Source organism: Oreochromis niloticus, linkage group LG3, assembly GCF_001858045.2.
Source record: "Oreochromis niloticus isolate F11D_XX linkage group LG3, O_niloticus_UMD_NMBU, whole genome shotgun sequence".
NCBI classification, from domain to species: Eukaryota; Metazoa; Chordata; class Actinopteri; order Cichliformes; family Cichlidae; genus Oreochromis; species Oreochromis niloticus.
Genome location: NC_031967.2, coordinates 2,316,334 through 2,330,841, shown reverse-complemented (window position 1 = coordinate 2,330,841; position 14,508 = coordinate 2,316,334). Strand labels below are relative to the sequence as shown.

The 14,508-nt window shown below is 43.8% G+C and overlaps 1 protein-coding gene across 7 annotated transcripts in view; it reads right to left on the bottom strand.

Moving 5' to 3' along the window:
* LOC112842667 (protein NLRC3) overlaps positions 1-14,508 on the bottom strand; it is a 77,185-nt gene that overhangs the window by 58,665 nt on the left and 4,012 nt on the right. Inside the window, exons 2-5 of one of the 7 annotated variants that reach the window (XM_025899764.1) lie at positions 12,416-12,522; positions 4,946-5,038; positions 4,684-4,833; positions 4,458-4,571 (exon numbers count right to left, since the gene is read on the bottom strand). In XM_025899764.1, coding sequence (XP_025755549.1) covers positions 4,458-4,571; positions 4,684-4,833; positions 4,946-5,034 — 353 coding nt within the window. In that variant the 5' untranslated portion in view covers positions 5,035-5,038; positions 12,416-12,522. Of the gene's footprint in view, position 1; positions 57-172; positions 250-365; positions 717-4,457; positions 4,572-4,683; positions 4,834-4,945; positions 5,039-6,170; positions 6,506-12,369; positions 12,658-14,508 lie in introns of those variants that run through there. The other 6 variants (XM_025899770.1, XM_025899765.1, XM_025899763.1 and 3 more) reach the window with 6 other exon arrangements.

The following is a 14,508-nucleotide window of genomic DNA, read 5'->3' as shown; positions in this document are numbered from 1 at the left end:
TCTCCTCCTCAGACTGATCTTATGTTCATCTAAAACCTCCTGCAGACCAACATCTGCTGAAAGAAAGAAAAACAATGAGACTAAAGAGAAAGAAAACTCTTCAATGTCTGAACAACACAAGAAGTCCAGTTTTCAGAAATGAGTCCATCAGCAGACAGATGTTCAGTCTTACTTTGTACACAGCTGCTCTGACTGGCTGTCTGCAGTCCAGCTCTGCTTCTGGATCTTTCTCCACACTGTGCAGAAGCTCTGATGGTGACACAGAAAAGTCAAAGTGGAGATACTTCTGTGCACCTTTGATTAGACTCATTATAAAAAGGAAAACAAAGTTTGAACACAGTCATGTTTCCAGTTCACTGACTTACATTTATTCCATGGACACTCACTCTAACCTGAACCACAGCTACAACCCAACATTGTTGAGGCCTCATCTCCTCCTTTCCTGACTGTAGAGCTTAAATATGCAACAACCAACAAATAAAAGAATTTGGTTCATTTCAAAGAAATTCACACGGTGACCAAGTAAAGTAACCGTAGTAAAGGAGACAACATCCCGTTGATGGTGGGATTATTTGAAAGATTTGCTTTAGTCACGTCACCAAATGCAGTTGAACCACCCGTGGATCCATGTTTGACCATCTACCACTCTGAGCTCTGCTTTTTAATCATTTTATTATTATCATCATTCATTTATTCATTCATTCTTTGGAGGGGGGCTATTTCCTAATGCCACCCTAATAAAGTGATGTTCAAGGGGAAATATAACAGAAACTCTTTCAGTGTTATTCATGAATAAATTAACAGATAAACTGTGAAGAAGAAAAAACTGAGATTTAAAGGAGAGAGTGAGAAACTTGATCATCCATCCTCATAATACATGTTCATCAGTATCTGCTGTGACCATCCTGCAGTAATAACTACAAGTCTACATTTCTGTGACTGTTGATCAATCACAGCAGGAATCTGAGCTCATCTCTGCACACAGAGCAGCTTCAGCTCTGGGATAAACTGCTCGCTTCACGTCCTTCTCAGCTCACAGACACTCATCCTGATATTTTCCTTTAACATTTGATGGTATAATTCATCTGAGTTTACACTTTATCTGCATAAATACAGAAAAACAGACCCAAACACCATAAACCATCAGTTTCACCATGTAGAATATATTGTTGTTTCCTTGCTTTTAATTCAGAGAAAAACTCTGATTTTGATTTTCTCTGTTCTCTTTGCCACAGCCCATCCCAGCAGCAGCTGAAGCAGCTGACTGTCACAACACTGAATAACACTTTAGGAGGAACGTCTTGATGCATTCTCAATCATCCAGGAAAGTAAATCTCCAAAAGTAGATTCTGTTCGTCTGGACGTAGCGTAAATGTGGTTATTGCAGCTGGACTTTTGTCAAAGCTGGAAAGGCTCCTAAAGAAAGCTCCAGCCGATCCAGGAGAGAAGGACAACTGCTGCCTATGTTAGGATGCCTGGGTCGTTGACCCAGGGTTTTGAGTTTATTATATTATTTATCATTTCTAGTCTTTGGTTTCTTTGTTAGAGTTCTGTCTTATGGTTTATGTCTCTGTGTAATCCTCAGTTGCTGTCTCCCCTGCCTGCTATATCCCCGTGTCCAGTCAGTGTCTGTGTCTGCCCTGGTCCCACATCTCTGTTCCCTCTGTAGTGCTTGCCTGTGAGTCTGTGTCTGTAAGTTCAGTCTGTGTTATGTTTCCTGTTTTACTTTGAAAGTCTGTGTCTCATGTAAATGCGTCTGGTTGTGCTTCCTTTGTCTCGTTAGGCCTGATTTGCCCCAGCTGTGTTTCCCTCCTGTTACTCATTCCCTGATTGCTCCCTCCGTGTATTTAAGCCCTGTGTTTCTCTGTGTCCGTGTTGCAATCTACCCTCATCTAACTGTGTGTTCTGTCTGTGTAAGTGTATTTTGTATTCCTAGTTTTGTTACCCTTTTGAGTTCACGATCCGCCTCTGAGTGTCTGCACATTGGGTCTCCTACTACCACCTAAAGAAAGCTCCAGCCAATCCAGGAGAGAAGGACAACTGCTGACTAAGTGACCTGTAGTGATCCCATATGTGTCAGGAGTATCGGAGCACCTGAGACACGTTTTTTCTAAACACCGGGTCTCTGTGGCGTTTAAACCCCAAAACACGCTGCGCCAAAAACTGTTCCACCCCAAGGATCGGGTCCCCTGACACAAACAGAGTAACATAGTGTACGCTGTTAAGTGCAGGAGGATTGCCAGGATTTATACATCGGGGAAACCGAACAACCTCTGGCTTCAACACAGAAGAGCGACCTCGTCGGGCCAGGACTCTGCAGTCTACACCTACAGGCCAGTGGACACTCTTTCAATGATGAGGATGTAACATCCTGGACAGGGAGGAACGCTGGTTGGAGGGCGGAGTCGATGAGGCCATTTACATGAAAAGGGAAAGACCATCTCTGAATCGAGGAGGGGGCCTAAGGGTCCATCTGTCACCATCTTACAATGCTGTGATTGCAGCCATTCCCCAAACTCTCTGTGAATGGGACTCATGGATATTGGTTATTGATCAGTGGTTGTTGATCAATGGTCATGCGAATTGCATAATTAAGATTAAGGAACTGACCTCACAGCCCATTGTTCCTTCAGTGGGCTGGTTTCAGTCATTATGTAAATGTACTGTTTATAAGATTGAAACCTGCAGTCAGCTGAGACTGAAGAAGTCACTTTTTCCCCCAAACACTACGTCCAGATGAACTTTTGGAGAAAGCTGAATCAGTATTTCAGCTTTAAGAGGCTATTTTAACACAAACATCAGTCCTTCTACTTAAGTATGTTTGACACTTTGTTTACGCCTAAATTAACTTTACTGTTAACGAGTTTTCATGTTTCTGTAATCCACCAGTGTGCTCATGCTTTTTTAATTGAAAAGAGATTTTTAATGATCAAATATAATTATTTTTGTTATTTGTGGATTTTAAATGTCCTTGACAGAGACAGATGATAATCATTATCCTGCACTGTGGTCTCAGGTTTGGTCGAGCTCGCACAAAGAATGGCTGCTATGTTGAACTTCCTCCTGGGATCTACACTAAGAAGTGAGTCCAACATTAGCAGGGTCTCTTTCCTTTATCTGGATTCACTTTAGCATTCACAGTCACGTGAAGCTTGTTATTAACTCGATAAGTCAACCCAGGGTTTCAGCTGAGCGTTCACATGAAACACATGGTGTTGGCAGCATCTGATCAATCATATTGATGGAGACGTGTATCAGCAACAGAGCAGCTGAGTTTGCAGAAGGAAGTCAAACTAAACCACAGGAACAATATGAGGAGATTATACACATAATAAAATACTAGCAGTAACACAGCTGCTGCAGACAAATCAGTCGTGTGATCGTGGGCGTTTATCAATATGCGTACTTGCGTTCTCGTGTACTCGTGATACGTCATCAGTCGGAGACCAAGTACTGTTCCAATTCGAAGTACGCATCACGCCGAGAACGCGAAAAAGTCCTTGATCCGCCCGTTTTATCGAGCATGCATCGGTGTAGACTTGGGACAGCTATATGTCCCAGAATGCATTTCGTCCAACACTCAACAGCGGACTCCCGGCACATCGTTTTCAACCCCCCCCCCCAGCGCTCGCGGACTTCTCACTACTCAGGTTAAAGAAACCCCAGCAGTTGTCTATAGTATTGAGTGTCCACTAGAATAGAAATAAAAGCGTTCTAACATCTCACCTGCTTGTTTCTATTAAGGTATGTACACGTATGTACATGTACACTATTTTTATTATTAGAGGTTTCACTACCGAGGTTAAAAATGATATATAAGTCACTTAGATCACTTCTAAATGTTAATGTTTGGTTTATTTCAGTGTTTTATTTGTTCCTGAGTAAACCGGTTTGGCTGTGATTAAAGTTAAGCTTCATAACATGTTACTCACAGTTAAATTAAGAGGGGACGGCAGTAAAAACTCCGGACCTGTGACATCATCACGTACGCTGGTGTTCCGACTGTACAAATCACGAGTCCGTGCTCGCGTACTTGAGAATTGAGAAACGGCCCACGAGTCCGTGCTCGCGTACTTGAGAATTGAGAAACGGCCCACGAGTCCGTGCTCGCGTTCTCGGCGAGTACGTACTCGCGTACTTGGGCATTGATAAACGGCCCGTGTGTGAGAGGAGAAGGACTGTAAAGGAGTTTGGTGTTAAAAGCTCTGTATGAATTTGAAGGGCTTTAAAAGGCCAATATAAAGTAAAAGGCAGCAAAATTGCTGACTGTGAAAGTCACCAGACTTATCAGACCTCTATGATTAAGACCTGTAAGAACACCTATTTGTACTTGTTGGCATTATATCAAATACACACGTATATTAAGCCTTTGTTTGAATTGAAGAGCTGAGCTGATATTAAACATGAGGATTTATTCAAAAATACAGAGTCAGCAACAACATCTAGACACACATTACCTCTCAGCAGCAGAAGAACAGCCTTTAAAGTTTACAACAATACCCTTCGACATGTTGCTCTTTAAGGACACACAGCTGGGTTCAGGTCCAGGAGATTCTGGCCTCTTATTGATCCTAAAAGAAAAACAATAAATGTAACAGTTTCATGAGATAGGAAGGAAAAACTGGAAATATTAAATTAATGACATGATGAACAATCTGAAACTCATAAAAATAATGTACTTACTCTTTGTCACATAACAGTCTTTTGTTAAAGTTTAGAATAATATCCTTCGACTCGTTGCTCTTTAAGGAAACACAGCTGGGATCAGGTCCAGGTTCTGGATTAGTTTTAGGGTTATGTCCAGCTGAGCCTGGTACGCCCCACAGCTCTGGGCTTTAAAACAACACACACAGAGGTATGAGTGTGAATAATGATGGAGCAGTGATGTGAGTGCTGAGCTGTGACATGGAGAAGAGTCACGGACAGTTAGAGATGGTCATCTCACCTCTGAGCTTTGGTCTGGCTCTCATGTTCCCCACACAGAGTGCTTTTAGAGGGAGGGACTCCCTCCTCTCTGTCCTCACACTGATCCATGCTGCTGAAAACATCCAGATGAACACAATCAACTTTTGGGGGATTTACTGGATGATTGAGCATCCAGACACTTTTTAATATTTTACTAATTTCTGAAGCATTTTACCAACTTTGTTCAAATTGGTCTGCTGTCATTTTATTTTTGACAAAAAGAGATTTTGAGTTTGACTGTTGACATTTTCATGTGGGACAAGTTTCAAGTTACAAGTACGACCCTATTTTTCTTCCTTTCATGTGATTGGTCAATGTCATGTCAATCACAAATTTAACAATCCAATCACAGAACAGATGGGTTTGGCTGTCGGAGGGGCGCTTTTTTGAACTGCAGGTCCTTGAAGGGTCATACAGATTGAAGCTGGAGGATCTCTATGTAAATATCCGATAGAAGCTAGGTCCCCACCATTATTACTTTAGGATTAGTTTAACACAAAGTCAGGGCTGACCCGAGACCATTGCTGTGAGTCACAGTGCGCAGCATAAAAGTCCTTTCACATCGGACGCAGCATGTGCTGCTAATGCTAACTGCTAACTAAGCACGTAAACCTGTGACACAAAAATCACAAAACTCGGACCACCACAGACTGTTTTCCTTCCTGGTGATGAAGGAAAACGCTGGGCTGGCATGAAAAGGGGCATTTATTCCCTTCAAGGACCTGAAGCTTCATAAAGCACCCCTACAATAGCCAAACCCACCTGTTCTCTGATTGGATTGTTAAATTTGTGATTGACATGACATTGGCCAATCAGATGAAAGGAAAATAGGGTCGTACTTGTAACTTGAAACTTGAGTGCAGAGTTTCACACGTATTTCTTGGCTAAGTCCACACACAAATCTTTTTTACATACACACAAATTCTTTTTACACATACAAATCCTGATTTACAAGTACAAAATATTTATGACCACAATTTGAGCCCATACATCCACAGACTGATGGAGGCAGGAGAACCTGCCTACAGTCATCAGTCAGTGGATCCACAGTAACATCGACTCTGAGTTCAGCTGCTGATCATCAACTAACTGTTTCTGTCTCGTTCCCAGACTCTGATCTCACATAAAACGAAGCAGATTTATGCTGAAACTAAGCTGCACACAGCTGATGTTAGCCAGGAAACAGTACAGACTGCTAACGTTACCTTAACATGGAGCCCCAACCCTGAGGGCGGTGCATCGTTGGTCAGACCAATCGGAGTCTACGCTGTGGGACTGTTTTGATCACGCGGACTGGGAAATGTTTCACGTGGCTGCTAAAGACATTGATGAGTACACAGACTCAGTCTGCGGATTTATCAGAAAATGCGTGGAAGATGTCGTCCCATCCAGAACAGTTAAATCCTTCCCAAATCAAAAACCCTGGATTAACGGAGATGTTCGCGGGGCACGGAGCACCGCCTTTGCCTCCGCAAACACATCGTACTACAAACACGCACATTACCAACTCCGGAAGACGATTAAAGCAGCCAAACGTGAGTACAGGGACAGGGTGGAGCAACAGTTTGACAACCCTCAGAGTATGTGGCAGGGACTAAACACAATCACAGACTTTAGAGGGAAAACCAGCACACCGCAGACCACGGCCTCTCTGTGTGAGGATCTAAACGTATTCTACGCTAGATTCGACACAGCGAACACCATGAGACCGGACAGTGTGCGCACCGCGGATGACGTCAGTGCGCACACTGTGTCTGAGGAGGATTTGCGGAAGTGCTTCAGGAAGGTGAACGCACGCAAAGCTACTGGTCCGGACGGGATTCCCAGCCGCGTCCTCAAGTCATGCGCGGCTCAGCTGGCTGGAGTGTTTACACACATCTTCAACCTTTCCCTCTCTCTGTCTGTAGTCCCAGCCTGCTTCAAAATGGCCACCATCGTCCCTGTACCCAAATCCTCCACCATCTCCTCATTGAACGACTGGTGACCTGTAGCCCTGACCCCCATCGTGAGCAAATGCTTCGAGAAGCTGGTCAGGGACTTCATCTGCTCTGCACTACCCGACTCACTGGACCCTCTACAGTTCACATACCGCCACAACAGGTCCACTGATGATGCCATAGCCCTGACACTCCATGCTGCCCTCTCACACCTGGAGAAGAGAGACACGTATGTGAGAATGCTGTTTGTAGATTACAGCTCAGCATTCAACATCATCGTTCCCTCGAAACTGGACAGGAAACTGCAGGATCTAGGACTGAGCAGCTCCCTCTGCAGCTGGATCCTTAACTTCCTGTCTGACAGACGCCAAGTGGTCAGACTGGGCAGCACCACCTCATCCCCCATCACACTGAACACTGGTGCTCCACAGGGGTGTGTACTGAGCCCCACATCATTGTGAAGTTTGCGGACGACACTACAGTGGTGGGTCTTATCACCAACGGTGATGAGACGGCCTACAGGGAGGAGGTCAGCGCCCTGACCCACCCTCAACGTCGCAAAGACAAAGGAGTTGATAGTGGACTTCCGGAGGTGCAGAGAAGTACACACCCCCATCACCATCAACGGCGCTGCTGTGGAGAGAGTGAGCAGCTTCCGCTTCATTGGTGTACATCTGGCTGAGGATCTTATGTGGTCAGTACACATAAACAAAACAGTGAAGAAGGCGCAGCAGCGCCTCTTCTTTCTCAGGAGACTGAAAAGATTCGGCATGAGCCCCCGCATCCTCAGGACCTTCTATCGCTGTGCCATTGAGAGCATCCTCACTGGATGCATCACCACCTGGTATGGCAACAGCACCGCTTACAACCGCAAAGCTCTCCAGAGAGTGGTGCGGTGTGCTGAACGGATAATTGGAGGTGAGCTTCCCTCCCTCCAAGACATCTACAGGAAGCGGTGCCTGAGGAAAGCGGGGAGGATGGATTTTTTTGGTCCTTCCGAGCCGGAGCCCAACGCATTGCGTCCACCGAGGAGAGGGAGAGGAGACACTGAAGTCTGCTAGCAGCCAGGAGGTCTGGGACGCCTGATGAAAGCCCTGGTGCTTAATTTTGAGGAAAGCGGGGAGGATCATCAAGGACTCCAGTCACCCCAGCCACAAACTGTTCAGACTACTTCCATCAGGAAGGAGGTTCTGCAGCATCCGGTCCTGTACCAGCAGACTGAGAGACAGCTTTTTCCACCAGGCCATCAGACTGCTGAACAGGTCATAGACACCTCACCCTCACTACTGGAACTTCAACATTATGCACTCCATACTGTATATAAATGCCACTGTTTTGCACAATATCCAACTACCAACCTCTGTATATTTTATATATCTTATTTTATTGTTTACTCTATTTCATTTGTAAAATATGTACACACACACACACACACACACACGTAGAAAAACATATTTAGTATACACATCCAGTAATGCATATACTCTTATATATTGTACATATATTTATTACTTTCAGATTTAGCCATTCTTATATTTTGCTTGTTTTACGTTATTGTATTTTTGCACAACTCTGTTGCTTGTGAAGCTCGCACACAAGAATTTCACTCACATGTACTGTACCAGTGTACCTGCACATGTGACGTGACAATAAAAGTGATTTGATTTGAGACTGTCAACTGCGCCACAACATTCAAGAAAGCGAAAGTAAAAGTGACGCAAGGAAACGATCAGAGAGGCGTTTGAGGGACGTTCAGAGTCAGGAACCTCAGAAACGGATCAGGCTGGAGTTTAATTCTGTTTTCATCTTTAGAAACATCTGGAAATAGTTATAAAAATGCTGCGTAATAAAGGAAAAATAGTGTAGATTAGTTTGAGTTGTGTTTAGCTGAGCTGTGTCTTTAATCAAATCTAAACTGAAGAGTTCATTTTGTGGAGGAGCAGCAAGACTTTCAGTGTGACTCTCAGGAGAAAGCCTCCCAAATGTCTGTTGTCTTAATAGTGGAATTATCTGGAAAATGAACCAGTTCTTATAAGCTGCTTTTCAATATGAGCAGTCAAAGCATTTTATACAGCGTGCTTCATTCACACAAGCACTTCTTTTTCTAACAATGACACTATGATGGATGCATCAGAGAGGAAGTCGGGGCTCCATATCTTGCCCAAGGATACCGTGGCGTGCAGACTGGAGCAGCCAGGGATCAAACCTCCAACCTTCCAGTTAGTAATTCTACCTGCTGAGCTACAGTCTGTACTTCCTGAACAACACAGCCTCCTTTTGCTTCTTTGTTTCCAGTGGCAACCAGGACCATAATGAACCCTGACTCCAACAGACACTCAGGATCCACCTGCCCAGTAAGTCACCCACTAACTGTAACTATCAGAGCCCTGACCTTCTGCAGAGACGAGTCACACTGAACACAGCAAGTGTCCCTGCTCTCAGATACAAAACCTGCCTTTAAAAGTTAAGAGTAATGAAATCAGCAGTACTGATTCTATAATTTGTAGTCTCACACACTTGTGCAGAGCACTTTTGTTGTTTTGGTTCACATCGGTTGATATTCTGCTGTAAACAACTAATGAGAACATTTTATGAAAGCTTTGAGTGTCCATCAGGATCCTGTAGAAACAGCTTCCATGTCAAAGATCAATATTCTGAATTCTGTTTTGAAAGAAAAAGATTTCTAGAAAATTCTCTAAAGAATTCAACATCTGTTTTGTTTTTTACTTTTTTTTTTTAATAAGTCCCTCTAGCACAGATTTCTTTAGCCAAACGTCTTTCTGTGTCTTCCATACAAACTTTAAACATGCAAACACTCAACACAGCAACACTGAAATCATTTGAGAGTAACTTTCCTTCCAATTAAACTTTATACACAATTACAATAATGGAAAAAATGACTAAATATTAAAACACTACAACCACTGAAGAAACAAATAAAACCAATCACAATCAACATCAAAATATGATCATAGAAAAATAGAAGAGACATATCATACAATTCATATACGTTGATGTGATCTCTACGTTCAAAAAACCCAATAACCTTCAATCCTTCATTTAAATTACATTTAAATCTCAGCTGGCAGCTGTTGGAGTCAAATTGTTAAATGTTGTCATTGTGTTACTTAAATTTGTAAGTCTTAGTTCAAGCAGCTGATCAAAGACATTCCTTTGTCTCTGACCACCTCTGCAACCAGCCTGTTGGTGGGGAGGCTGTAGTGTTTTATTATAGGGACATCCTATCTGAAGGTTCTGTTTTCTTGGTTAATAAGCTTCCTGCTTTATGACCCTTTTGGTGAGCAGGAGGTCACACAAACGCACCTCCAAACACAAATACACACACACACACACACACATTCAAGCACATGCATACACACACACATACACACACACACACACACAGTGCCTTATCTTTTGTAACCATAGGGGGGTTTTACAATGGGAGGTGCTTGTGTGTACTGTAACTGTTTTCAATAAAAGGCAGCAAGGAAGGCTGTTTATTTGATGCTGGCTAGCAGACAGGTGAGGAGCGTTCAGCTCCAAGAGCCTGGTTCCAACCAGCCTCCCTTGCTACAAGTAAAAACCGGTTAAAGATGTTGTCTTGTTTCCTTGCTTGTCATTAACGAGAATAAGTTTCTAAACCAGCAGGCCTGTGGAAGTGCAGACCCAACATTTATTTGGTCCGAGCCAGAGCCCAACGCATTGCGTCCACCGAGGAGAGGGAGAGGAGACACTGAAGTCTGCTAGCAGCCAGGAGGTCTGGGACGCCTGATGAAAGCCCTGGTGCTTAATTTTGTCGCCAGGCCGGTGAGTTAGCATCTGAACTCCCCTCGGGTTGGATGGCAATTGACAGGATCCAGAGACTCTTCCCGTGAAACGAAAAGCAACACAGACAGTAAATACAGAAGGCCTTATGCGTCGCCGTGACTGCGCATGTAGACGCGAGTCCGGGGGAGCGCTGGTTGGGCAGGTGCACGCGGACCTAAAACAATAGAGAGCGGCTACGTGAGCGTGTGGTCAAACGCAGGTATGGGAGTGCGCTAGCTGTGCATGCAGATGCAAGCTACCTGGCTTCTCCACCGGTTTTTCTTTATTTTTTTAAGGAGGTCTGGTTTCCCCACCAGTTTTTTAATTTTTCTAAGGAGGTCTGGTTTCTTCGCCAGTTTTCAAGGAGGGTTAAGGATGGTTTCTCCACCGAAAGGAGGTTTTTCCTCCGCTGCTGAGGGTGTTGAGTGTTTGGTTTATCCACCAATATGTAAGGAGGAAGCACCGGCACCGTTTCAAAAGTACCGGTTTGGCACCGGTGTCATATAAAACCTAAACGATACCCATCCCTACTCCTAACATGCCTCCTTCCTCCTCTTCCTTTTCTTTCAGCCATCAGTAGCATGACAGTCTTATTCATTATGATCCATGCATTTTATTTGGTAAAGCTTTAGTTCAGAATGCCCTTACTAATGCAACACTCCCCATTTACCCAGGCTGGCACTTGGAGTACACTGGTTTGTGGCCCCTTGTGCCAGCATTAGTGCTTTCCTCCTTTCTGCTGCTCACAATTCACCGACCACACTTTGACTATTACCATTAAAACAAGAGTCAGAAAATTTAGCAACAGAGCTACGATACTTTAAATGTTAAAGTTTCATGATTCACGCGTGGATGTTGCATAAGAAAAGCATGATGTATAAAGTATAAGTGTTTCTGACCAGTTGTTCATGTTCCTTCATTTTCCCCTGAAATCTATCAAATACTGTCCAACAGACTGATGGCACAGCAGTGCAGAGGCTGCAGAACCTGCGTCTGAAGCCTCTGGTTTAAAATAGAGCAACATGGGGTTAGTATCTTGCCCAAGGAGATCATGCAGACTGGCATTAAACCACCAACCTTCTGGTTAGCAGGTGACCTGCTCGACCACCTGAGTTACAGCCGCCTCATCAAAGTGACCAATCACATTAGAATCCTGTCCTGCTTTGGGCTCCGCCTCCAAACCATCCAAAGCGGGTTTATTTGCACCATGTATGCAGGTAAACTCAAACATCCATTCAGCTGCTTCAGAAGGAAAATGTCAGCTTGTGGTTTCAATCACAGGAAACTCACAGGTTAGAGTCCAGCCAGAGGGCTGCTGTTGTTTATCTGGAAAGTCTTTACATTTACAGAAAGAAATAATTATGTGGACACATCTGGATCATCAGCAAACATGAAACCAGGCGACCACCAGGACCAAGCTGACTGCTGACACAGAGTTCATACTCTAACTGCTAGCTGCTCTGCTAGCTAAGTGAACTGATGTTAAAGGTCCGAGTAAAGAAATGACGTGATGCTGCTGGGAGTGACACCACAGACTAGCAGCATTTAGTTACTCAGCATATAATGCAGTTAATCTGAAGTCTCTTTTTCTCTCTGAAACAAAGTGACAGCAGACTGAGTCAAAGACAGAAACCTTATTTAAACAGCAAATATTCACCGGCTTCACTTCCTGATCCAGGATTCAAAGAGGACGTTGCACTTACTCAGCTTCTTCCCATGAACGTCTTCACTCTGCAGCTCTGCTGTCTGGACCAGGTCTGTGTAGAAACAGAGACAATCGTCTGCTTCATCAGTCCTCTGTGTCTGCAGGCTGAAGTCACATTAAACACTTCACACCAGCAAAGAGTCTGAAGCTCACAGGTCAAAGGTCAGCTGCTGCACCTTGTGTGATATTGTTTGATCAATAATTAACCTGCAGCAGGTTTCTGCTCCAACTCCAACACACTGAACGACCCTGAGAACAAATCAGATGATGTGGGTGTGTCTGCAACCTCACACCAGCAATGAGTCTGAAGCTCGCAGGTTAAAGGTCAAAGGTCAGCTGCCACACTGTATATAACATTTCAATATTTATACAACCTGACTGTGGGCGTGTGTGCAGCCATAAACAGTTTAAACATTAAACACTGAACCATAAAAGAAGCTTAAGCTGTAGCTCACAGGTCAAAGGTCAGCTGCTGCACCCAGTTATGACTTTACATAAATCATCATGTTTTCCCTCTCAGCACTTGGGCTGTTTTGACTCAGCTACACTATGGGAAATGGCCAATGGTTCCACAGCTGTTCTTGTTCACAGCATCATCCAGTTAGAGAGGAAACTGTATAATGCAATGATGTTGCTCCTCCTCCACATGCTTACCTGCCACAGTTTAACTCCGCCTCTTAGACAGTCATGTCACCTGATCTGCATGTTTTGTTGTACGATGACGTCATCTTGGCGTTGACGAGGAGGGCGAGAAAAACTAGTTTTATCCTGCAGATGGCGATCTTGCACCGTGTTCAGAGAGCCGACACTTTGATGGTGCTGATCTACTCAACTTACTTTTAGCCTGGGTTGGACTCTATATGAGCTGCTTCCACTCTGGTTTTCATTGTTAAATACACTTGTTTGATTTCACGTGTAAAGTTGGAAAATAAATATTAAATTATTTGTTGGTACATTTTTTTGAGGGTCAAATATTTTGCTTCATTTGAGGAATGAACTGTTAAGGTGGAGAAATGAATCAGGTTAAAATAGTCGTCCTTTAAATCAGTGCAGATGTATAATGTAATTTAAATGTTGATAATGGTTGTAGTGGGCTTGTAGTGTAAATGTGGTCTGATTAAATGTGACATTAATGGTGACGCTGCATAAACCTGATAAAACAGTTCTATTAGTGGGTCTGTGTGATCAGCATCAGTGGGTTAAGGTCAGGCCTTGACTAGTAGAACGTCATGTTGGTGTATGACAACACATGAGCCAACATCAGACTCTGAGCGCTACGATGCTAAAGACCAGAAGATCAGATAAACTGAGTACGTCTGTCTTGAACAGTGATGGGAATAACGACGTTACAAGTAACGGCGTTACTAACGGCGTTACTTTTTTCAGTAACGAGTAATCTAACTAATTACTATTCCTATCGTTACAACGCCGTTACAGTTACTAACAAGGAAACGCGGTCCGTTACTATTTTTCAACAAACAGACGGTTGAAACTGTGTTCAGCTTACCACATCTTATATCAGCTGCACAGAAGTAGCTGTAAGTAATCTGGGTGCTACAGCTTTAAGCAGCTGCGCGCTCCCGCAGACGGCAATCACGATCGCTGTCTAGCACAACACCTGGAGCTCAGGGGGCAAAACAATCGAGTGCTGCTGTTTGACTGAGGAAGAATAAAGTAGTCGTGGTAAGTCAATCACGTGACCACTTAAAGCCAAAGCAACAAGGTGATATATACCAGTTTTTAAATTGTGTTGATAAGCCACGTAAAACCAGAGTCATGATAAACAAGATATATACGCGGCGTTTTTTCCTCAATAGTTTTGCCACGTTAGCGCTAGCAAGCACTCTCTGCTTATGAGCAAAAAACCAAAACAAAACAGGGGAAGTTTTAGGAGTGACGGCGAGAGAGAGAGAGGGAGAAAGAGAAAGAGAGAGAGAAAGAGAGAGGGGGAGAGAGAAAGAGAGAGAGAAAGAGAGAGGGGGAGAGAGAAAGAGAAAGAGAGAGAGAAAGAGAGAGGGAGAGAGAGAACGAGAGAGGGAGAAAGAGAAAGAGAGAGGGAGAGAGAGAAAGAGAAAGAGAGAGAGAAAGAGA